General features: G+C 41.5%; 3 protein-coding genes across 3 annotated transcripts in view; all 3 read right to left on the reverse strand.

Annotated features, from left to right (window-relative positions):
- Nucleotides 1–26,829, reverse strand: part of LOC138949825 (uncharacterized) — a 484,249-nt gene that overhangs the window by 185,574 nt on the left and 271,846 nt on the right. The window lies entirely within an intron of this gene.
- Nucleotides 1–26,829, reverse strand: part of LOC138950251 (uncharacterized) — a 273,339-nt gene that overhangs the window by 65,391 nt on the left and 181,119 nt on the right. The window lies entirely within an intron of this gene.
- On the reverse strand, nt 24,640–26,423 carry LOC138951296 (uncharacterized). The gene has a single exon (XM_070322925.1). The coding sequence runs from the start codon at nt 26,305–26,307 to the stop codon at nt 24,640–24,642; it is 1,668 nt and encodes a 555-aa protein (XP_070179026.1). The 5' UTR covers nt 26,308–26,423.

The raw sequence follows: 26,829 nt of genomic DNA on the forward strand, positions 1-26,829 counted from the left end.
CATCCCTAGTACGGTTTTTGTCATGACCTCTAATTATGTCACGATCTCCGGTACTATCACGAATCCCACTTTTGTCAAGACTTCTGCGAATGTCACTGTCTTCCGTGTTGTCACGACTTCTGGCAAAGTCACGATTCACACTGCTGTCGCGAGTTCTAGTACTGTTACCATCGCCACCACGGACACTTTCGTCTCCACTGTCACGATACTCCGCGCTGTCACAACTTCCTAAAATGTTAGCATTTCCAGCGTCGTCGCGACTTCCACTTCTGTCGCTATTTCCAGAACTATCGCGAAGCACAGCGCTGTGAACCCCCTCACCACTGTCACGACCTCTACTAAGGTCAGAGTCTCCACTACTCTCAACACCACTGAGATCCCTCGGCACGTGACCTTCGCTGCTCGACCTCAATCTTGTCACCACATCTTCTAGGCCAGATCCTCTTCCTGGCTCCAACTGTAGTGAACCCCCTCCCGCTTCAGGGACAGACTTCGGGCGATCAGCTGGACTCATGGGTGGGTCAGGGATGTTGGGACTTGCAGAACTAGGCCTCGGTGAGTTGGACAACACATGGGATATATTGTTGGAATGAGGAGCTTTGTTGTGGTGTTTGCCATTTCCAGGTTCCTGGGGAGCTTCGTCTGGTCGGTCAACACCAAAGGCGGTCTTGTCGTCGTGAGTGTGTTTGTGGAGGTTGTTGAGGTCGGTAAGATTGTCGTGATGATTGAAATGAGGAGACAACTGGTCGCTCCCTCCCTCGTGGGCATCGTTGGTGGTGTCTGCCTCCAGTCGAGCTCGTTTAACTGCTGTTGACAGAAAAGAATAAAGCTACTGTCAGGAAAATAATGGACACATGTACTTTGTTTGTTTGTTTGCTTAACGCCCAGTCCACCACGAAGGGTGATATCAGGGCGGTGCAGCTTTGACATTTAACGTGCACCACACACAAGACAGAAGTCGCAGCACAGGCTTCATGTCTCACCCAGTCACATTATTCTGACACCGGACCAACCAGTCCTAGCACTAACCCTATAATGCCAGGGCGGGGACGTAGCTCCGTTGGTAGCGCGCTGGCTTTGTAGCCAGTTGGTCGCTATCAGCGTGGGTTCGATCCCCACGTTCGGCGAGAGATTTATTTCTCGGAGTCAACTTTGTGCAGACTCTCTTCGGTGTCCGAACACCACCGTGTGCACACATGCGCACGAAAAAGATCCCACGTTCACAGCGAAAGTCTCAGGGCTTGGAAAACACGAAGACACGCATGCATCATCTCTCGTCTCCGATTATCATTATCGTATTTCGATACTTTGACGAGACAAACCCAATGCTGATGTGTCGAAGAAGACAGCCACAGCGGGCTTGTTCGAATCAAAGTATCACACCATATCTTCAACGTATTACCAATACCTGTCCCAATGTAGACCAGTTCGTCTAAGAGGACGTTAAACCCTAATAGTCAGTCAGTCATAATGCCAGACGCCAGGCGGAGCAGCCACTAGATTGCCAATTTTAAAGTCTTAGGTATGACCCGGCCGGGGTTCGAACCCACGACCTCCCGCTCACTGGGCGGACGCCTTACTACTAGGCCACCGTGTTGCGGTGACACATGTACTGTACATCTGTTAAAAGGAAGGGGAAAGTACAATGAAACACGTCGATCCAGAGATCTAACTGTGGACAGAAGGACCAAAAAACAAACAAACAAACAAACAAACAAACAAAGAAAATCTAAAGAACCTTGTAAAGAAACAAGACAAGGTTTTGTTTGGTGGATTGTGCATGGCGGCAGGGGTTGGGCCACTCTGGCACCATTCGATTTGGTAGCAGCCAAAATGTCTTCGACAAAAGCCCGAAGGACAGAGACTGTACCGAAAATAGTACTAGTGCGCACACATTTTGTAACTCTCATAAACACAAATACTACTCAAAACAGCAATTAATCAGTTCGTTCAATCTTTCGTTGGTTCGTTGGTTCGTTCGTTACTTCGTTGGTTGGTTCGTTCGTTCGTTCGTTCGTTCGTTCGTTCGTTCGTTAGTTAGTTAGTTAGTTAGTTAGTTAGTTAATTAGTTAGTTAGGTAGGTAGGTATAGGTAGGTAGGAGGGTAGGTAGTTTGTTAGCTAGCTAGCTGTTTACTTTCAATAACTTAGTAATTAAGTTAGCTTATATTCAGCAATGTGCATACTCGTAGTATTCAGATGGGAGACTAACCGTAAAGCATGTCACAGATACACAGATCAAAGCAGCCGATAGACGAGCCTAAAAGCCGGCAAAACAAAGGTGCATGCTATCTGTCAAATACACGATCTCTAAAAGCCCATTCAGCAAACTCTCTGAAACGCTGTGCATACACGTAGCAGTTTCTCGATGACATTAGGACATGGACCTCCGCTGTGGCTTTTCGGAATGCAAACATGGAAATCAACTGTGGCGAAAGCTTATTTTTGAAATCAGTACCTGTGTGTGTGTGTGTGTGTGTGTGTGTGTGTGTGTGTGTGTGTGTGTGTGTGCGTGCGTGCGTGGGTGCGTGCGTGCGTGCGTGCATGCTTGTTGTATGCACGTCTGTGTCTGCAGCTTTAACCGCCTGATATTTGTACTAGCTCCGAGAAGCTCAAAGCGCGTGAAAGGTTAGACCACAATTGAAAGCTCTTCGTCAATTTCATAAAAAGATGGCGGTTTTTGCGGAATGATGCGCGATGGCTGAAAGTTTATGGGTAGCGTGCGCTATCTTGCGGCATCGAACCACTGTGTCATCGGGCTGCTTCCCTCGTCAAACAGAAAGGCCGTGTGGTATAACTTGTATCTCTGCTCTTTCGCCGACCTCTCTCGTCTCAGGTTACTTTCGCTTAACATTTAGACCCTTTCGGTTCTGTCCCAATCTGGTTATGGCACGGCTGGAAGGGGCCATGGGATCATTCTCTCCCGAACCTCATTCATTGACTGGCTTCTCTCTCTGTCTCTGCCTGTCTCTGTTTCTGTCTGTCGGTCCGTCTCTATTGGTCTTTGGCCTAAGTACAACAACAAAAATTCAGCGCTCAGCATACCCCCCCCCCCCCCGCCCCCCCCTCTCTCTACCTACCCCTCTCTCCTGTCATGCTTCTCCCCTCTCTCCTGTCATGCTTCTCCTTTGCAACCTTCCTCTAATCGATTCCTTTACATCTGTGCCGTGAACGTTAATAACTCAGTTACCACGCCTTAATTGGTGTCTTCAGAAACATACTATTCTGACTAGTCCAGTCCATATAATGGAGTTTGGGAGCTCTCTCTCTCTCTCTCTCTCTCTCTCTAATTTATAACTGTGCAGATACTATTGCTGTTATTTTAACCACTATTGTAAGGGGCTGTGGCCTTAGACAATCAAAGATTTGTTCTTGTTCTTGTTCTCTCTCTCTCTCTCTCTCTCTCTCTCTCTCTCTCTCTCTCTCTCTCTCTCTCTCTCTCTCTCTCTCTCTCTCTCTCTCTGTGTCTCTCTGCGAGCCCTCATCCCCAGTTCTCGATCTGCGGTTCCATTGCATCTCCCTTCCCCAACTCTGCGACCCTCCCCCTCTCATATCTGATTGCCAATCTTTAACATAATTTCCAAGCGTTGGTTGGCAAACTGCGTCAGTGTCACTAGCAGCTTTTTCCCGCCCAGCCAATCAATTGTGTCCACAGCGCACGCGCATCGCGCGAGCTCATCGACGTCATCGCCAGCACGCACACCAGTTACCGGACCTGGCTTTTGGGAGAAGGATTGGGTTCCTTTGGGCAGAGCGGAGAAGATCGAGGTGGTACAGAGAACGTATCAGACATCGCGCTTTTCTCGGTCTGTTGAGGATGCGTGCATTTGTGACCACAGAAACCGCTGCGAAGGGGAATAATCAAATACAAGCTACAGAAATGGCTGTGTCTGAACCGGTGGGATACCTCACGATCTGATAGTGTGCAAAATGTCAACAGTTCAAACATTAGCCGGGGTGTTATAGGCTAACGTAATACCACCGTGAGAATTGAATCTTTTCAAAGAAAAAAAGGAGGAAATGTCAGTAAAGTGTACGTGTACATGTATATGAAACTCGGATTTGCTTTTGATTTGCAATTTACGCCGAGTAACTGTAATCAACCCCAAATGCAATGACGTATAACGTGAGTATAACGTGAACCCAACATTAATAGTCAGCATAACGTGATGTTAGAATTTACGTCGTGAAAACGTATACTTTGTAAAAATAGACGAAAAACGCAGCAAGAAAGTGAGTAATTCAGCTCACCTTTTCATAACCGAATAATTATAATTCTAGAAATTTTAAACTTCCGAAAGCCGTTCATTGTGTAAGTTTCGTATATCTAAGACAACGTTCCGACTTCAGTATGAATGTGGACAACGTAGCTATTCCTTGCGTTTCTGCATTATTGTAATCAGGCAAACAAACTGAAGTGGCAAATTCAACATACTAAATTTTCTCCAACCAATCCCAACAATTACTAATAAGGTCACAAATTCACCATGATTTGCCTATTTGTAACGTGCACATGTGCTCACCTACCTTTTCTTCATAACACAGAAATATTTAGTACCTAAAATATTGAGTCCAAAATTAATTCGGATGGAAAAGCAAATACAGAATGTGTAAAACTTTCCACGCTCCCTCATTCAATCCCAAACCCCGTCCCATCCAGTGGAAATATTTGCTTGGATTAACTTCATGTTGGGATAAAATCTTGTGCGGATCCAGGCATGCGCTACCTATCAAATTCCATTATAAAAAATAAAATAAAAAATTAAAAAAACTGAAATGAAAGGTTTAAGGAGGTTTACAAATGGGTTCCTTAAGAGCGTTTTAGTTCAAATCCGTGATCCTATCACATCACGTCAACACAAAAACAAAAATCGGAGACATTGAACTTTTATCCTATACAAGCTTTTAGCAATCCATTTGTATATTTTGTCAATTCGGTGAGATATCCTGTTACAAATTGTGTTCTTACCCGGACATACACTATCGCTTCCCGTACTGTTAAGTGCACTTATTCTCCATCGGAATGCGAAATGTGCAACAACAAATACAGGTAAAAACGTCAACAAAATATCTGTTATGTCAAAGTTCCTTGGGAACAAAGTATGTTTCAATTCATGACAGCAATCCGGATTTTTCTTTGTGACATTTTTGTGGCGGTGGTGGTGGTGATAGTGTTCAGACAGAGACAGAACTCATAACTATTCATATTTTTTTCTATTCAGAAATATGAGCCAAGAAATAGGACCAAAAAAGCAAACATTCAAATGCATACTTCACATTCAATAGTTCAAAAGGAGAAAGACAGAAAAAACGTTTTATCGCATGCTGAATCATTCCTCTCAACAAAACACTGCATTAAGGGAAAATAAAACCCTGCACGAAATGGCCAATGAATTAGCAAATCATATTGCAAATGTATCCGCGAAGGTGATAGAAGTCTTGTCACTTTACATAAAAAGTAAATTCAAAAGTCTGAAGCCGGCCCTTTCTTCCTCGTAAAAATCTTTGTCAAAATGGCACTGCTTTATGTAAATGTACCCGAATGTACCCAAGCGTGTCGACGAAATCTTTGCTCTCTGCCATTTGACACTGGTCCCCATAAGGGGCAAATTGTTGCCACCAAACTTCAAAGTGCCACTTTTCCCGACATGATACGATCTTGCAATTTGGACGATGACAAATTTTATCTTCTTCGTCATAGCACGCGGCTATAGTGAGAGGAGCTGTTCCATTTGTTAATGTAACACTTAGTGTCTTGCTTATTTTCTCCCTGACACTTTGAATTTGACATCTGACAACATCAAAAATTTAATGGTTCAGCTGCGTCTTAAATGAAAAAAGGATGGGGAGGGGTGGGGGTGGTGTGGGGTGGGGGACGGAAGGGGGTAGAAAGAGAGAGAGAGAGAGAGAGAGAGAGAGAGAGAGAGAGAGAGAGAGAGAGAGAGAGAGAGAGACAAGACAAGACAAGACAAAATCTTTATTATCGAGGGTAATAGATAAGCAAGAATATTGAGAGAGAGAGAGAGAGAGAGAGAGAGAGAGAGAGAGAGAGAGAGAGAGAGAGAGAGAGAGAGAGAGAGAGAGAGAGAGCGCGGGAGAGGCGGTGTGAAGTGTGTGTGTGTAGGGGGGGGGGGGGGTGTATGTTTTATTTTAGACATATAGGCTAGGGGAAGGGCTCCTAATATGGACCGGCTCCTAATATGGACCACCTCTTGTTCTGACAAACTAACGGCGCTAGAGCGCTCAAGAATGTTTTATTCGCTGTATTCACCCTCTCTGGATAACTTGCACATGTCAAAACAGTTGCAGAAACACAAATCTCAAAACCGTTAGGCTTTTTCTCTTTTTTTCACTTTTGGCAGCGTTCACTCTAAATTTGCAATCTAAAACGAACTCGTTTCTGTCCACAGCCAAAGCTTTTATCACACACAAATTGCTATATATGACAACTAAGACCTCATTTGTTACATTTTAACAGTGTTGACCCCGAGTTTCTACTGTAAACAAAAAATAATAGCAAAATCTCAAACTATGTGCGAGTCCCCTAATATGGACCACCTTCAACAAATCAAAGAAAATAAAAGCTAAAGGCTATTTTCATTAATTCATTAAGAAGCTTGCTGGAAATAACCTATAACTAGCCCTCGAGATTTACAACAAATATAACAAAAAGTCTTCTTTTCGTGGAAGTTGATAATTTCACTTATTTTCACTCTGTTTTTGATAAGCTTTTTTATTTTTCTGGTGTTCTTCAAATAATGCTCTCATCAACCCGAAACAGATAAATCTAAAGCATATTTGAATTAGTCTGACTTGTACACTAAGTTGTATCATGTTATTTTGAAGTATAGGGGGCTTCTTACAGTGATTCGTGAAGGCCTCTTCACGGGTCCATATTAGGCGCCCAGGCTCCTAATATGGACCATTTGGGATTTTTTCTGTATTTAATTTTTGCTGAATGTCTATCAAAGCTATTTCACTCTAATTAGGCCTAACGATTAACCTAAAAGAGAAGGACTACCAAACACAAAATGAAACTTCTTCGCAAGAAAACAAGCTAGTTATCAGCATAAAACAAAAAGTGGTCCATATTAGGAACCCTTCCCCTACATCTTTATAAATGTATCGAGCAGCAGTAAGAATGAAACAGGTTATTTTTCTACACACGCACACACACACACACACACACACACACACCACACACACACTCACACGCACACACAAACACACACACACACGCGCACACGCACACACACGCTGTCACGCACACACACACATACAATCACACTGATCCCCCCCTCGCAACACCCCGTTGAAATGTACCTTGTGTAAAATATCTTACGTCTTACGTCTTACACACACACACACACACACACACACACACACACACACACACACACACGCACGCACACACACACACACGCACGCACACACACACACACACATACAATCACACTGACACACATACACACGCTCTCGCTCTCTTTCTCTCATTATTCTGTCTCTTTTTCTCCCCCTGCGTATGCCTGTCAGTCTCTCTCTCTCTCTCTCTCTCTCTCTCTCTCTCTCTCTCTCTCTCTCTCTCTCTCTCTCTCTCTCTCTGTCTCTCTCTGTCTCTCTCTCTCTCTCTCTCTGTGTGTGTGTGTGTGTGTGTGTGTGTGTGTGTGTGTCTGTGCGCGAGTGTATGTGTATGTGTGTGTGTGTGTGAGCGCGATCGCTGGGTCACCTTGGACAAACATTATTTGGTTCAATTTTCTTTAGTAGTGTTATACAACCTAGAGCTTGTGTTACGCTTAAAATCTTACGATAAAGTTCGAAGCGTTTTTGCACCTTGTGCAGTGACTATACCTGTGTTTTTAGTTGTGCCTTGCGTTGTACTCGGACTGCCTGTCTGTGTGACGTGACGTGGACACTGAGGAAAGAGTGTGTTTCTTTCCCTTCGGTTCTAGCACTTCTCCATATCGTCTGACCTGCCAGTGACACGTCGTAGCACATTGTTTCGAACTCTATTGTGTAATTCGTAGACGACAATTCAAGGACTTTGCCTTTTCTGGCAAATCTTGAACATTCACTCTACAACGTCCAGTGTGTGCGGATTGTGTCTGCTTCTGCGTGTACTCTTAACATTTATAAGCATGTCGGCACTAGCTCCAGTCGCTGGACTGAATATCGGACACTTAAACATTTATCATCTCTTGAACAAAATTCCTGATCTCTGCGTGTTATTAAATCAACATTTTCCCACAACCTATTTGTTTGGGATTTCAGAGACTAGGCTGGACTCACGCATCTGTGATGATATGTTGCGGATACCTCACTATTCTGTTATCCGACGCGACAGTATGGAAGTACAACATACTGGTCTTGCTGTTTATGTCCATGATTCCATTGCAAAGTTTGTTAAGCGCAGGGCTGATCTGGAAGTGAACAGTATTGAATGCCTTTGGCTTGAAATTTCTTATAAGAATTCGAATTCTTTTCTCCTCGGCTTTGTATATAGAAATCCCGCATCCCATTCAGCTTGGTCTGACGATTTTATTGATTTGATGGATAACATCAAATGTAATAATCGCAATGTTTTGTTACTTGGTGATTTTAACATAGACTTGCATAAAACCCAGACAGCCTGGCGCTCAGTTACATCTCTCTTTGGATTCCATCAACTTGTGAACACCTCAACCAGATTGACTGACACAACATCAACGTTGATTGACCACATTTACACTAATAATACCTCCATGGTGTCAAACGTGAAAACTGTACCTTCAAGCATCAGTGACCATTGTTCAATATTTTGTTCTTGGGCGTTCAAGTTACATAAGCCGGTGCACAAGGGCCATACAACTATTGAATATAGAAGCTTTAAAACGTTTGATGAAACCAAATTCTTCTTTGATCTCAGTTTAGCACCATTTTCCTCTGTGTTTAATCATGTTGTTGCTGACGAAGCGTTGGGCGCCCTTTTAGATATATTTTATCCTATAGTGGATAAGCATGCCCCACTACGTCACCACAGAGTGAAATATCCATCTCTTCCCCCATGGTTGACGGAACAGATTATAGAAGCCATGTCCCTGCGTGATTTTTACAAAGCAAACAACATGAAGTCTGATTTTAAGAAACAAAGGAATAAAGTGACAGAATTAACACGTCAAGCAAAAGCAAATTATTTTAATACATTAATCGAGGACAAGAAAGATATTGCAACTGTTTGGCGTGCTGTTAATAACATATTAGGTAAATCTAAACAGAACTCAAATCGGTCTGCCACAACCATCTCCCTTGAAGATTTTAATAACCATTTTTTGTCTCTTGCCAATAGGCTAAATGAATCTGCAAAATGCGACAGTCCTGATTCTGACATTGAAGTCTCTTTCTCAAAGTTACATGATTTTTGTAATCAGAAATGTAAACCAGACGATTTTTTTTACTATTCCAGACATGGCAGTGCATGAGGTAGGGAAGGTGCTAGAAGGCCTTGAGAATAAAAAGTCCATGGGTCCTGATAAGATTCCTCCTTACTTGACCAAACTAGCTCTACCATACATTGTGGAGCCACTCATCTATGTGTATAATCTTTGCATAAAGCAAAATACTGTACCTAGTTTGTTAAAAAGAGCAAAAGTAATTCCACTCCATAAAGGCGGAAATTTATCCGACCCAAATAACTTTAGACCCATTTCCTTATTACCCATTTTATCCAAACCATTGGAAAAACATATTCACAAACATTTGCTCGCGTACATAGAAAGCAGAAACCTTTTCCATCAATTTCAGTCTGGTTTTCGAACAAATCACTCTTGTCACAGCGCCCTTACCACGCTATGCGACACCTGGTTGTCTGCAACAAACCGATCTAAAATCAGTGGTGCTGTGTTTCTCGACTTTAAAAAAGCGTTTGATCTTGTTGATCATTCAATTCTATTGAAGAAATTACAGTTGTATGTCAGAAACAGTTCAGTGTGTAACTTCTTTGCTTCCTATTTACATGACAGATCTCAATATACTGCCCTAAACTGTAAAATATCTACTGAGGAGACTGTGAAATGCGGGGTGCCTCAAGGTTCAGTGCTTGGGCCGAATCTTGTTCTGTCTGTATATCAATGATCTGCCACTGCACATTTCTGATAGTAATGTAAGAAGTGATTTTTTTTCTGATGATTCTTCTCTTCATGCAAGTGGAAAGTCTGTTCCAGTAATAGAGTCCTCCCTTCAAGCAGCCTTAAACGATGTAAATAACTAGTGTAGTGCTAATGCTATGCTTGTCCATCCAATAAAAACTTAAAGTATGGTAATTGCAACCAGACAAAAACACCAGATTTCTCCACTCAAACCAAATCTTACTATTGGTAAGCAATCAATTGAACAAGTTCAACAGCATCGCGTTTTAGGGGTAATTATTGATTGTGACTTCAAGTGGCAGGCACAATTACAGCATATTTGCAAGAAAGTAGCCAAGAACTCTGGAAATGTTCCACCATGCTCATGTTATGCCTCACATTAATTATGTTTCGACGCTCTGGGATGGCAGCAGTGATGTCCACTTGAAAAAGTTAGACTCTCTCTATCGTCGCTCGGCCAAACTCATCGTAAAGGATAATGCATCAACAGATATGAAATTAAAAATGCTTAACTTTCTTCCACTGGAAAAGCATCTCAAGTTAACAAAGCCATTTTCATGCATAAATTGTATTACGGTAAAGTGCCGATTTACATTACATCATTATTTAATAAAGCTACCCACAGATATGGGTCGGTCAGCTTGATCCCACCGATTCCACGAATTGACCTGTATAAGACCAGTCTTGCTTTTTCGGGTATTTCAGTTTGGAATTCGCTTCCATCATCCTTTAAGCACTTAAAGTCATTAAAAAGTTTTAAAAAATGTGTTAAAAACCACTTAATGTCTGAGTATTTTAACGCCTTTTGATTTGCCACACTTAGTATTACGTCAAAGATATGCTGTGCATTGTATGTTCTGAACATATTTTTGTTGTACTATTGCAACATGTTCGATTGCTACCAGCTTGTATTTATAATTACCTGCATAGTATGCATTTGATTTTATGAATAACCACATATGTATGCCCTTCATGCCTCATCTTCATCATCATCATTATCATCATCATCTTCGTCGTCATCATCATCATCGTCATCTTTATTATCACGTGCTGAAGTTTTCCGACCTCCTTTTGTTGGTTAACTTTTTAACTTTTTAATTTTTAATTTTTTAATTATATAATTGTGTGTCTATGCGTCCCAATGACATATTGTAAGAAAAGGCGTAGCCTTAAATCTTAATCCTTGTTAAATAAAGTTCAATTCAATTCAATTCTCTCTCTCTCTCTCTCTCTCTCTCTCTCTCTCTCTCTCTCTCTCTCTCTCTCTCTCTCTCTCTCTCTTAGGCACATTGTAAAACCTAAATGGTTTGATAATGATTTACAACATGCCATTGACCATCGCGATTTTTTAAAGTCGGTTGGCAAGGAAGAGGAATACAGAAAAAATTCACTTAAACGAACAAACAAGTCGCGTAAGGCGAAAATACAACATTTAGTCAAGTAGCTGTCGAACTCACAGAATTAAACTGAACGCAATGCAACGCAGCAAGACCGTATACTTGTAGTCCACCGCTCACGGCATAGGCATTGAAATTGACAAGAAGAGCGGGGTAGTAGTTGCGCTGGGAAGGATAGCACGCTTTTCTGTACCTCTCTTCGTTTTAACTTTCTGAGCGTGTTTTTAATCCAAACATATCATATCTATATGTTTTTGGAATCAGGAACCGACAAGAAATAAGATGAAAGTGTTTTTAAATTGATTTGGAAAATTTAATTTTGATAATAATTTTTATATATTTAATTTTCAGAGCTTGTTTTTAATCCGAATATAACATATTTATATGTTTTTGGAATCAGCAAATGATGGAAAATAAGATAAACGTAAATTTGGATCGTTTTATAAAATGTTTTTTTTTTTTACAATTTTCAGATTTTTAATGACCAAAGTCATTAATTAATTTTTAAGCCACCACGCTGAAATGCAATACCGAAGTCCGGGCTTCGTCGAACATTACCCGACCAAAATTTCAACCAGTTTGGTTGAAAAATGAGGGCGTGACAGTGCCGCCTCAACTTTCACGAAAAGCCGGATATGACGTCATCAAAGACATTTATCAAAAAAATGAAAAAAAACGTCTGAGGATATCATACCCAGGAACTCTCATGTCAAATTTCATAAAGATCGGTCCAGTAGTTTAGTCTGAATCGCTCTACACACACACACACAGACAGACAGACACACGCACACACACGCACAAACTTGACTAAATGTAAAAAGATAAAATATTTTCGTGACCTAGCATCATCAAGTTCAAAGCAAAACTCAAAGAATATATGGAAGGCAATAAATGAACTTACAAATAAAAAGGCTGCCAGTCATCCGAGTTGTATCAAGGACATATCTCCCGATGATTTAAACACACATTTTTCTAAAATAGCTGAAAATGTGGTTAAAAATGATAAGTCCAAATTAAATGATTTGAAAGTTTTAGAAGAATTTTGCAAATCAAAACAAATTTCATGTCAAGCAAAAATTCACCTTCTTACAGTACCTGAAGTTTTTCACGCACTTACACACCTCAAGCAAACAGGCACCCGGGGGCTCGATGGGCTTGATGGTAGGATTCTTAAATTGTCAGCCCCCGTAATTTCTGAAACACTTACCTACATTTACAATCTCTGTTTAGACAAAAAATATTTTTCAGTCGCCCTGAAACAGGCTAAAGTCATTCCTCTGTTTAAATCAGGTGACAAAAGAGACCCCTCAAATTATAGGCCAATTTCCATTTTGTCTGTGTTATCAAAACCACTGGAAAAGCATATCAACATACACATCCTAACACATTTCAACCAAAACAACTTATTCCATCCTAAACAATCAGGATTTAGAGTTAAGCATTCCTGCCACACTACCCTAATCTCTCTTGTTGATCAGTGGTTGGACAAAATAAACGATAATGAATTCTGTGGTGCCATTTTCGTAGACTTTGCAAAAGCCTTTGACGTAATTGATCACACATTATTGCTTAGAATATTCGGTTTGTATGGCGTCGGATATGATACTATCAATCTTGTTAGTTCATTCCTCTCTGACAGACACAGACAGTTCTTACAAACACTAGAGCATCGAGCATGCAAGCTGTAGATTACGGTGTACCACAAGGATCGGTATTAGGACCTCTGATCTTCTCAATATATGTTAATGACCTCCCCCTTTATATTCAACATTTATGTGAACTTTTTGCAGATGATACCACAATTCACTCCAGTAACAAAAATTTAACTCGCTTATCAGAATCCCTCCAAGAGAGTCTAAACCAGCTGACAGAATGGACTGACCTAAATCACATGTCTCGTAACCCAAAGAAAACCAAATATATGATAATTACAACTAGACAAAAACGACAGAATTTTTACCTCAACTGGTCCCGATTTAATGATTGACGGCAATATAGTGGAAAAAGTCGACCATCACAAAGTTCTAGGTGTCCACATCGATAACAACCTGTCTTGGTCAACTCACATTGAACAACTTAGTAAATTAGTGTCAAAGAAAGTGTACCTCTTATCTAGATTTAAACACTTCCTTAATTGTCAAGCCAGGAAGTTATTTTTCACTGCTCATATTCAGTCTCTTATTGATTACGCATCCACTCTATGGGACTCAGCAAGTGATAATTCCCTAAAGCTACTCAGCAGATTACACAAAAGAGCGCTAAAAGTAGTATTACTCAAACAGACTACTCTCACCGACTCAGACTACATCAACATAGGGTTCCTACCTCTAAAGTCAAGAATGAATTATAACAAAGGAATAATGATGCATAAAATTATGACAGAAAATGCACCCGAAACCATTTGTTCAAAGTTCTCTTTGAAGAATTCGCACCACTTTATAAAACTAAACACTCCTCTTCCTAGGATAGACCTATTTATATCAAGTCTTGTTTATTCAGGAAGCAGCCTCTGGAACGCTCTTCCGGACGCCCTGCGGCAATCCACCAATACGGATTCTTTTAGAACCAAATATTCTTTCCATTTAATGAACTCTATGAACAAATAAACTTGATTGGTATGTTCTCTTGTATACAGTTGTTCATTATCGGAATTATGGTTTATTGTGACAAAATCACGAAGATTTGGCTCTGTAATACATTGTTTTGCTGAGCTAATGTATTGTTGCAAAGTATGCTTACTTTGCGTTTATCTTCATTGCTTTACACCCAATTTTGAACACTACCTTATGATCTACAATGCTTCTACATAATGCGCTTCGTGTACATAAACTTATATGTTCTACCATTAATGTTTTTATGTAACCTTTTTCTTTTTTTTTCCCTAGTCATAGTTATAGTAAAATAGTTTAGTCCCTCTTTAGGGCGAGGGCCAGATGCAAAAAAGCATATCTATGCTTATTCTTGTCACCCTCGAAAAATACAGATTTGTCATTGTCATTGTCATTGTCATTGTCTCTCTCTCTCTTTCTTTTTTTCTCTCGCTCTTTCTCTCTTCTCTCTCTCTCTCTCTCTCTCTCTTTCTCTCTCTCTCTCTCTCTCTCTCTCTCTCTCTCTCTCTCTCTCTCTCTCTCTCTCTCTCTCTCTGTTCGTCTGTCTGTTCTCGCCCCTCCCTCCCTCTCTCTCAATTCTATGTAGTTCTTAACTGGCCGGAGGCTGGACATAGACAGAACATTGTGTATGCTACCACCTTTGCCCTAGTAAATAAATTGCAGAAGAAAATTTGCGTCAAAAGAAACAGTGATAGTTAGTCGTACGTTCAGGTTGTCAACCGATACCCTCACAGAATCGGCCGGTTAAACATAATTATTGACATCAATGAAGTGGGTTTTTTCCTGAAAAATGAGGAAAGTAATTTCGTTTCATGATTGCTGGGCAGACTTGAAAGCTCAGATTTCTTTCAACATCAAAAACCGACACATTATTTGTTTTCTATTTGCAACACCGAATTTTAGTTGTGTTATACGAGGGCCAACTGAGAAGTACCGAGCCCGACCAAGAAGGAATTGACTTAAACATTCGAAACTTGGCATGAATTATGAAAGGTTCTTATGAAGACTTCATGGAAAATAATACGTATTTTCAACGGTTAGTTTGTGTGCCTTGGTTTATCATAGAACAGTACCTCTCTGTTTACCCCACAAGGGAGACAACTGACAAAGAGCAGTGATCCAATATTTGCAAAGAAAAATACATCAAAATATGTTGCCCACTGGAAAATCATAAAGACATGACATAAACGTATGGCAGTGATACCCTTTCATACACCACAGTAAGAAGGTGGTTAGCTGAATTCAGGCTTGGAAGGAACACCGTTTAAGATGACAAACGGTGCGGAAAACCACAACGGTCACAACTCAAAAAGCCGGTTTTTTTTAAACATAAGTTTATTTTAACAAAGGTTACAATCATGACATGTATACACAGTTCACAGAAACAGCAACAAGCTAGAAGCTTATAGTGGTGTTTCTGCATGACAGTACAACATAAGGCGGTAACGGCTGAAAAATTTGTCTCAATAAACCAAATCTATTAATAACGTAATGAACGTTGCATAATGATTATAAAGAAAGACAGTAAAGGAAGGAAGGAGGGAAAGAAGATGAATAAAAGAAGAGGGATGGGTAGGAGATGTGCAGAAGTTAAAGTTGTTGTCCGGCTTGTAGAGCATTTATTCTGATTTACCCAAAGCGGCCTGAACGTTTAATGAACGAGTGTACGGTGGAAAAAAATTTCCTGTTCAAATCTAAGGAATACTGTCTGTCTCCGTTTAAAAGGTGGGGGAGGTGAATTATGTGATTGGGGAGGGTATGTATAGTTTCTTGACGTGCTTCGCGATAATTTGGACAATCGAATATGAAGTGTTGTACGGATTCGGACGGGAATCCGCAGTCACAAGATGCATCTGTAGCAACGTGACGTCTCACTAGATCGTTATTAAGATCACTTATATATAACCTGAGCTTACAGTGAATTATTTGTGACATGCGATCTCCAGAATAAAAATAACACGGCGGACTTAAATCGTTTTTTGACAAAAAGTGCTTGAATTCACTTAGGGAATCACTAAGTTTTATATAGTCTGGTAAAAAATTCCAGAGTTGTGTAGTAGATGGGAGAAATGAGTTTCTGTATAATTCAGTTTTAAACGATGGAACTTTCCTGTCTAGAGGTCTGCGCCGGTGATATGGGTTATTAGTTGATATCAGTGGTGGCAATATCGCTAATAAGTAGTTTGGCACCTTGCGGTGAACGATCTTGTGAAATAATATCAATTTATGACGTTTTCGCCTCTCTAGTAATGAAATAAAGCCTGACTCATCGTACAATTTTTGATGGCTTGTACCGCGGACTGCTCCAACAATGGTTCGAATTGCATCTAAGTGAATACTTTCGAGCTCGGTGGCTAACTCCTTAGGGCAGTTGTCCCAGAGAACATCAGCATAATCAAAATGTGGCAATATGAAGGATTTATACATTATTTCTAAAGCTTTTCTGCCTAGTCTATATTTATAAGATCGTAAGCAAGCTACTAGCGTACGGCATTTTGCTATAACAGATTTAATATGTAACTCCCACTTACCGTTATTCTGAATAATAATACCGAGATGTTTATGACTTTCAGTTTCTTGTAAAATTGTGCCACCGAAGTTTAAAGGGATGTAATCTGGATTTCTTTTCCTGCTTATATTCAGAAGTTTTGTTTTACTTTGATTAAATTTAACTTTCCACTGTCTAGCCCACTGGTCGATTTTATCAAGATCTGAGTTAAAAATATCTGTTCGCATCTGAGAATTTTCCAGGCTTAAATACATACTTGTATCGTCGGCAAACAGTTTAATAATGGATTCAACGTTATCAACTATGTCGTTAATGTAAACCAGAAAAAGGAGAGGTCCTAGAATAGAGCCTTGTGGAACGCCTGTTTGCACAGGTAAGTAGCTAGACATACTTCCTTTAAGCACCACTGCTTGTGTTCGATCAGTTAAATAGTTTTGCAACCAATTAAACATCTGACCTTGAATCCCTAGTGCAAATAACTTTCTCAGAAGACATTTGTGCCAGACTCTGTCAAATGCTTTGGAAATGTCGAAAAAGATTGCTTGGACAGTAATGCTGTCGTCGAGTGACTTGCAAAAGTCGTTATATAGGCATGTTAACTGGTACACAGTGGAGTCACCGGGAATAAAACCAGACTGGGAAGGTGTGATTATGTTATTCGATACAAAATAATCAAACACATGTTTCTGAACACATTTTTCAAGAGCTTTACCTACGCAGCTTAAGAGTGAGATGGGACGATAATTTTAACAGTCTCCTTTATCCCCCTTTTTAAATATCGGTGTTATGTGTGCTGTTTTCCATTTGCTTGGAAATACACCCTCATTTAATGATCTAGTAAATAAAATAGATAGAGGTTCTGCTATTATAGGTAAACTTGCAATAAGAATCTTATTATGAATTTTATCAGGCCCGACAGCTTTAGATGTATCAAGACTTTCGATTACACTTTTCACTTCTTCGGAAGTCACGACCATATCGTCGATAAATAACTCTGCATTGTCTATATCGGGAACATTATCGTCTGTGTCGTTTATTTCTGATTGTTTAACAAAAGACATATTAAATAATTCAGCCTTTTCCTGGTCTTCAAAATGGGTTTTACAATCAACTGTTAGTGGCGGGATTTCGTTTTGGTCAGACCCTTTCTTTGCCATAAACCTGTTAACTAATTTCCACCACTGCTTCTGACCAAATTTCTTTGGATCAGATACGGAGCGGTCAAGTTCCTCTAAATATTGTTTCTTTCGCGTTCGAATAGCATCTGTGTATTGGTTCCTTATCTTACGAAAGAGTCCCCAAGCTTGTGGTGTGTCTACATGCACAGCAATAGTATGAATAAATCTTTTTCGGTCTTTTAATTTCAAAATATATGATGTGATCCAGGGTGTGTCTCCCTCCCGAATGGTGACTTCCTTGACAGGCAAGCAGGTTTTCACGATCGAATACAACTGCTCCGAAAAAAGAGAAGCTGCGGTATGAATATCTTCTAAAGTCACTATGTTTGACCAATCAATTTTCTGTAACTCAACTATTAACTTTTGACCGTCTAGTTTGCTATAATCTAAAATCGTTCTTTTTGAGTGTGATCTTTTCTTCAAATGATGCTTTAAATAAACGACTGGTACGGAGTGATCACTACAAATGGGAGGAATAACTTCTACTTTATCAACAATGTCAGTGCTTGGGGTAATAATCAGGTCGATACAGGTGGACGTATCTTCAGTTATCCGTGTGGGACATGTAACTAGTTGCTTTAAGCTGTCATGTCTTGCCGTGTTGCTGTCACTGTCATGTCTTGCCGTGTTGCTGTCTCTGTCATGTCTTGCCGTGTTGCTGTCATGTCTTGACGTGTTGCTGTCTCTGTCATGTCTTGACGTGTTGCTGTCACTGTCATGTCTTGACGTGTTGCTGTCTCTGTCATGTCTTGACGTGTTGCTGTCACTGTCATGTCTTGACGTGTTGCTGTCACTGTCATGTCTTGCCGTGTTGCTGTCTCTGTCATGTCTTGCCGTGTTGCTGTCACTGTCATGTCTTGACGTGTTGCTGTCTCTGTCATGTCTTGACGTGTTGCTGTCACTGTCATGTCTTGCCGTGTTGCTGTCTCTGTCATGTCTTGCCGTGTTGCTGTCTCTGTCATGTCTTGCCGTGTTGCTGTCTCTGTCAAGTGTCATGTTTTGGCGTGTTGCTGTCTCTGTCATGTCTTGACGTGTTGCTGTCACTGTCATGTCTTGCCGTGTTGCTGTCTCTGTCATGTCTTGCCGTGTTGCTGTCTCTGTCATGTCTTGCCGTGTTGCTGTCTCTGTCAAGTGTCATGTTTTGGCGTGTTGCTGTCTCTGTCATGTCTTGACGTGTTGCTGTCACTGTCATGTCTTGCCGTGTTGCTGTCTCTGTCATGTCTTGCCGTGTTGCTGTCTCTGTCATGTCTTGCCGTGTTGCTGTCTCTGTCAAGTGTCATGTTTTGGCGTGTTGCTGTCTATGTCGTGTCTTGACGTGTTTGTGTCACTGTTGTGTCTTGACGTGTTATTGTCACTTTCATGTCTTGACGTGTTGCATTCTCTGTCATGTCTTGACATGTTGCTGTCACTGTCGTGTCTTGACGTGTTGCTAAGGCAACGCAACGCCCAGTGTCAGTCTGCGTGTATTGATTACAACAAGTCTGCCAGCCCTGAATTCATTTCACCAAAGGCGGCAAAGAAACCGTTGATGTGCAGGCATTAAAGCCGCTTTGTGCCTTTCTCCACACCTATTTCAACACGGCACAATGGCCATTGTGTGCAACTAGCACACGTGCATATGAATGGCTCAGGAACGCTGCTGACGGCTATAGTGGAATGTTTACAGCCAACCATGTAAAAACCAAATTGACTGCAAACGCTTTAAAATTCAGAATAAAAACCACGGCATGTTATTTGAACGTTTAGATCATGACAAAATGAAACCCTATCTTGTTGGTTATTGCTACATATTGTTACACCATACACATGTAAATGGTTGGTTTAAACAAAACTTTATTCAATTTTAATCATGACAAGAACAATGCATGGATGATTACATACTCAAGCATATAATGCTTATTTTAAGCAATCATAGTATTTACAAAACAAAGGTTAGCATGATGGCGGAATAAGTACATTAGCTCCTTTCAGGAAACGAAAAACATGTAAATGGTTGTAACATATCGGTTCCCTGTCTGAACCTAGTAAGTGTAACGTTTTGTTTGGTCATGAATTAAACTTTCCAATAACATATCTTTCTCGTGTGTTTAACAATTTTTTATATAACAATAAATTCAAACCTTGTATTCTATTTTATTTTTGTCCCAATGTTGTTTGTTTCTATATCTGGTTAATTCATTTTCAGTCAACTGTTTGGTTCAGCTGTGTTACGGCCGGAATTTCGGTGTGTATGTCTGTATGTATGTATATCTACTCCTATCAGAAATTGTGCGTGCTACTCTCTGTTTACTAATAACTGTTCTTCACACACACACACACACAACACTCCAACCAGGCACAAAGACAAGAACACAGCAAAGCCCTTTGCCCCTGCACCTCTATTAAAGTATTCAATCACAACATAAACATATTATTCTACATCCATTCTACAGATCACTTTCGCTCAACATGAAAGTCCTATTTCTGTTAACACACAGAAATCAAACTGCACAAAATTACATACATGTTATTATGTCATGCAATCTACAGTTCTCGTGCACACACGTATAACACTTGAGGCTTTGTTCCGTGAAAGCCCGTCTGTCTCAAAACACACGAAGACACTGTCTCAAACAATTCTTCTGTTACTATTCACTTCTGTTATACACAGAAGACAAACCCCACGACGCTCGACGTCTCGTGGTTATTCACTCGGGAAACGTATCTGTGCAGCTATCACGCTGGTTAAATTCTCTCAGTCGTACTCACAGTATACAGTGGCACACACTGCTTCACCCCACCCACACAACTGTCTCGTGTGGTGGAATGGGACGGGGTTCCCGTTACGCAGCGCTTCACGCTGTCTTTCCCTCCAGCGTCTCCACAGCCCTCGGCTGGAGCATGAGGGCAGAACCTCCCGTCTCGTTCCCGCTTCCGCGACCGCTCTCGGCCCGGGATATCTCCGTGACCCACTCGGCCCGGGGTGCTAAAAAACACAAGTTTAAACTACCATAAGTCTCCATACTTGAATAAACTTTTATAACGTTCTTTATCACTACCGTCAACTATCTTATGCGGTTACAGTATATACACCCGCTAACTCATAAGCGAATTCATTTCCGAAAAACATGTAAACATTCCATTTTCCACAATGGCTGACAACCGCGCACGTTTTTCAGTTAATTCACACATGACTCTCCCGGTCATTTCTCAAGTCAATATTTCCGAGCAAAATAATATCTCCGAGTAAAATATCAATTCAATAAATACCTGTAAACACAGCAGCTGAATCTACTGACTCAGTACCGCGACACGGGTCTCCAAACGACCTCTAGCGCCCGGTGAGAACTTTACACTTGGGAGACACGTCTGCTCCTGTCGACAGTCTGCAAAGCTCTGCGCCTGTATTATCTTTACAACGCCCCCTCGGTCTATACTCTGCTCTGATTGGTCACCGACACTACTGCACTGCGTCAGTGACGTCACTGTACGGTGTCCACTCAAAGTTCGTGGCCCATAAATTCTGTACACCTGAGTCACATAATTCCAATATACACTATGTGCAAATCCGTTTGTCACATTACCCCCTCCTCCCAGAAAAAAATGACCGACCGAGGTTATTTTTCTTAAGGATAATAGGCAAAAGAGGGTAACTACTTTACTGAACTGCAATCTTCATACCAGTTTCCTCTAGGGAACAGACTGGTCATGATTTGAACGTGACAACAAATCGGCAAACACGTTCCGTGTTCCCGGTATCGGTTCAACTGTGAACCTGTACTCTTGCAACGAGAGTGACCAACGCAAAACTCTTGCGTTCTTGAAACGACACGTTTGAATGTACGCCAGTGGTTTGTGATCTGTCTGCAAGACGAAGACCACTCCCCATAGGAACTTGGAGAACTTTGCAACAGCCCACACAATTGCTAGACATTCCCTTTCAATCGTGCTGTATCTGGTTTCCCGTGGCAACAACTTCTTGCTCGCAAAGGCAACTGGGTGAAGTGTACCTTCCAAGTCCTGCATCAAAGTCGCGCCCAAACCAACTCCACTGGCATCAGTCCGGAGAACAAAAGACTGGTCCAGTTTTGGCAATTGTAAAACTGGGAACTCAGAAAAGATCTGCTTCATACGTGTTAAAGCAGTCTCACATGCAGGCGTCCACTGGGTGGTTCGACCACTCGAATCTTTGACGAGATCTGAGATCGGTGCTGTGAGAGTTGCGAATCCCGCCACATACCTCCGATAGAAGCTCAACAATCCCAACAGAGATCGGACCTGCTTCTTGGTGGTAGGAGTAGGAATCGCCAGAATCTTCTGGATCTTCTCCTCCTGTGGACGAAGCATTCCCTCTCCCACAACATGACCCAAGAACTCAAGACTACGACAACCTGTCGAAATCTTGGACGGTTTTGCAGTGAGGTTGAACTGTAAAAGTTTCTGTAGAACTCCCCGTACATGCTTTAAATGGGCAGAAAATGAGCAACTGTGCACCAAAATGTCGTCAAAGAAGTTCATGCTGGAGACGTCCTGAAGCCTCAACATTCGCATCATACGAGCGAACACTGCTGGAGCCGAAACAAGCCCAAAAGGCATTCTGATCCATTGGTACAAACCCATGTGCGTAGCAAACGCTGTTTTATGCCTGTCAACGGGGTTTACAACAATCTGCCAGTACCCCTTTGTGAGATCAATGCGAGTGAAGTACGAACAATGAGCAAGCCTCGTAAAGAGTTCATCCACATCTGGGATTGGTTCTGCGTCAAACACAGTTACCTTGTTCAAAGCTCTGTAGTCAATGCAAAATCGACAAGCACCATCTTTCTTTTTTACCAAAACAACAGGAGCTGAGTATGCAGATTTGGACTTCTCAATCACTCCCAAGTCGATCATAGTCTGCAATTCTCTCTCAACCACTTCCTTCGAAGAGAATGGTAAATCATATGCACGTCGTCGTACTGGCACATCAGTGGTCAAATCCACATCAAGAAAAAGATCTCCATTGAACGAACCTGGCCAAGTTGTCAAAATCTGAGCAAACTCAGAAAATACCTCATGCAGACTCGATTTCTGCATCTCTGAGAGACCTTTGTCAAAGTCTATAGACGATATGTCTTCATCTTTCATGGAAGACGACATGGGAGCCGGCAAGGTAGGTAACGAAGTAAAATCATCTTCTTCTTGCACCACAGCAATGGTATCACCTACCACCAATGGAGGTTTCTCCGGTCCATAGACTGGTAGAACAGTCTTCCTTGCTTTTTCAGGGAACTTATCAGAGACTGTCTCACCCCTGAAAGTCGTGATAGTGTTCCAAGAAACACACCTGCCCCCTGACACTGACGTATCACACTCTTGCTCTGTCTCAACAGCACTCATACCTCGTCGCACATACTGTTTCAACATGTTAGCGTGAAAGATCTTTGAACGACCTCTCACCAGGATTTTGTAATCCGGATGCAAGCATTCCTGAACTTGGTATGGACCAGACCATGTCATCAATAGTTTGTTGGTATTTGTAGGCAGTAAGACTAACACCTCGTCCCCCACATCAAAAGTGCGCTGCCTCGCACGTTGATCAAAGTATTTCTTCCCTCTTTTGGAAGATTTTTCTGAATTTTGTTTTGCTAACTCACACGTTTCTGCAATGATGTTCTTTAGTTCAAATAGATATGCGTAGATGGGTTTTGCCTCAGCATCTTCAGTATTTGGACCCTGAGTCCACGAATCTGCTATCAAAGAAATGGGACCTTTGGGCGAACGACCAAACATGAGCTCAAAAGGGCTAAACCCTGTACTTTCAGATGGAAGCTCTCTGCATGCAAACAGTAACGCTGGCAAATAGCGATGCCATGCCTTCGGCTGCGTATGGACAACTTTCCGCAACATCGCTTTCAGAGTTCCATGAAATCTCTCTACAGTCCCATTCGCCTGTGGATGATATGGCGAAGTTCGCACAGCATGCGTACCGCACAACGCATGGAACTGCTTCATGAGTTCAGAGTTGAACTGCGAACCCTGATCAGACAAAATCTCCTTTGGAAAACCCAATCTTGCAAAAATGGACAGAAGAGCTTCAGCCACAGCTACTGACGTGATTTCCTTCATAGGAACAGCCTCCGGAAATCTTGTAGCCAAATCAATCAAGGTTAGAATGTATCTATGGCCTTCTTCAGAAGGTGGAGAAAGTGGACCCACAAGGTCAATGGCAACTCTCTCAAACGGAGTTGATATCTGTGGCATGGCCACCAGTGGGACAGGGTACACCTTCCCTTTCGACACTGTCTTCTGACAGATATCACAACTTTTCACATACCTAGCTACGTCAGCCGAAACACCTGGCCAGAAAAACTTGGCAAGAATTCTCGTCAACGTTCTCCGAATGCCACAATGTCCCGCCAGTAACTGGTCATGTGCAGTCACCATCACAGATGAACGTAAGTTCTCTGGAACCACCACCTGACAAAAAACTTTGTCTTTAGCTTGGTATTGCCTGTACAAAATACCATTTTCTTTGTAGAAAGAATATGTCGCCGTTCCTACAGACTTCAATTCTCCACTCACTGCAAGTGAGAAACAACCCTTTAGACTGCAATCTTCAGTCTGGAACCGAATGAGTTCATCACGTGACACAGCCAAATCCTCAATTACCTCTACCAAAGGCTTTTGAGGGAGATCTCGTCTCTTTGCCTGCGCTCGAGTAGTCACAGCCGCGACCCTCTCAAGAATAGGAGAACACTCTGTCACCTTTTCCGAAATCCCCGGAATGTTCCCTATAATCAAATCAGCGACAGGGTCCTCCAGAACACAGCAAAGCAACTCTCCTGAATAGTAAGAGGACTGAACCATCACTTTCGCTTGGCGATATGTATGTATCTCTTGGCAAACGTCTTACAGGCGACGCTACCACCTACAAACTGGTCCCTTGTCACCAACCGACTACGCACTCCACAAATCGTGGCACCCGTGTCACGGAGTACTGAACACGCAACGTTGTTGACACAACCGTGATCAAGATTCAGACTTCCAACAGCCTGAGTAACCGAACAACCAATGTCTGGGACAACAGCATTTCCTGACTCGATCTGCTTGTATATACCTGATTCAATCAGATAGAACGGACAAGACCTCCTGTCATGGCCTCCAACCCCACAAATCAGACAAGGGTTCTGAGGGTGTGTCCGTAGGGGACACTGAACTGACCAATGTCCTTTTCCATGACACAACAGACAAATATCTACGCTCCGGGACAAACCACCTCTGCGACCACCAGTACGATTGCGTCTACTTCCACGAGGATAGTATGTATCACTGTGTGACTGTGCCTGAGCATCAGATGTACCTCTGCCATAGCTCCAGTTACCTTGTCTACGACCCGCAAAACTGGAACCATACCTCTGAGACTGCGGACTACCTCTCCGATTATTGCTTTGTGAAAAAGCAGCTGCAGCGTACTCTTCGTGACTACACGAACCTGCAGAAAAAATGGTTGGTCCCGACTTTCGTGACAAGTTTTTCCCAGGTCTCGCTAAGCGATAGCTCTCGGCAGCTTTGACCATTTCATCCAAAGTAACTAAACCTCGTTCCCGAATGAAAGTAGCTAAGTCAGCTGAAACGCTTTCAAGGAATTGTTCTCCCAGAAACAAGTTCACTAAACCCTCAACATCTGTGGTTATGTCAGATAGCGCAACCCAACGATCAAACAGTCGTCGTAACTCAATCCCAAAAGTTTGGAACGGTTCCTTTTCACTTGGACGGATATTACGGAGTTTTTGCCTGAATGTCTCAGACGTGCACTGAAATTTCTTCAGCAAGTTTTCTTTCAAACATTGGTATGTTAGTTCACCAGCAGCAGCAAGGCTATGGTATAGGTTTAATGCATTGCCCTCTAAAAGAGCAGACAAGTACGTGATCCACCTTGTCTCTTCCCATCCCAGAGATTTTGCATGAGTTTCAAATCGGAACAAGTATGAGTCTATATCATCTTGCTGTTCTCTGAATGCAGGGAGTCTGGGGTAAACAGGGCGAGCACCTACATTAGTGTGAGAATCCCGACCATTTTGTGGTGCATGCGAACCCGCACCAATTTCAGCCTGCCTAATCTCAAGTTCTTTTTGTTTCAACTGGTGTTCCATTTCTCTTTCTCTTCGTCTTTCTTCCCTTTCCAATTCTTTTTGTCTCTCTTCCCTTTCCAATTCTTTTTGTCTCTCTTCCCTTTCCAATTCTTTTTGTCTCTCTTCCCTTTCCAATTCTTTTTGTCTTCGTCTTTCTTCAATTTGTGCATCTTCCCTTTCTTTTTGTCGATCAAATTCTTTTTGTCTTCGACTTTCTTCCAGTTCTAATGCTTTTTGTCTTTCTTCCCTATCTTTTTCTTTTTCATCTTTTTCTCGTTTTCTCTCCAAACGATCAAAACTTTCTTTCACGTATTTCTCACGTTTATCTGCAGCCAGACCCAAAGTCTCTGCCTGTTTTACAAACTTTTCAAACAACGCATCATAATCATCTTCGCTCTCCATTGTGTAAGTTTTGAACTTTCAAAATCACACCAAAATATGACCAAGTTTAGAGAAACAACAAATTTGAAAAAGTTTCAAAGAATAATGCAAGTTCAAGCAATCTACTTGAAATCTGTTAAGTACCACAAAAAATCTGGCACCAAACCCAATAGTCAATACAAGACCATATCTAAACACGTTTTGGCGTAAATCTCACGCAAAAATATCCAACAGTTTTAATGAAAGTCAAATATTCAGTCAATGAAGTCAAAACGAATCTTCAAACATATATACAAGTACAAACAAAACAACAACCCCAAACCACAAATAAGAGGAAAAATTCAAAGTTCAAAAATGCAAACACAAGTAAATACTTAAGACTAATGAACAACTAAGTACTACATCAGAAAATCAAAGCCAAAATAAGTCAAGTCCAACTAAAAGAAACGTAGTTGGAAGCAAAAATAACAACGGAGTTCCAACAAAAAATGTATGAAGTGAAACACTCTATATTAAACTAAAACAAATTTAAAGTTGTAAATA

Source organism: Littorina saxatilis, linkage group LG16, assembly GCF_037325665.1.
Source record: "Littorina saxatilis isolate snail1 linkage group LG16, US_GU_Lsax_2.0, whole genome shotgun sequence".
Lineage (NCBI taxonomy): Eukaryota > Metazoa > Mollusca > Gastropoda > Littorinimorpha > Littorinidae > Littorina > Littorina saxatilis.

Coding starts and splice junctions, on each gene's coding strand:
- LOC138951296 (XM_070322925.1), bottom strand. CDS start 26,307: ATGGAGAGCGAAGATGATTATGATGCGTTGTTTGAAAAGTTTGTAAAA.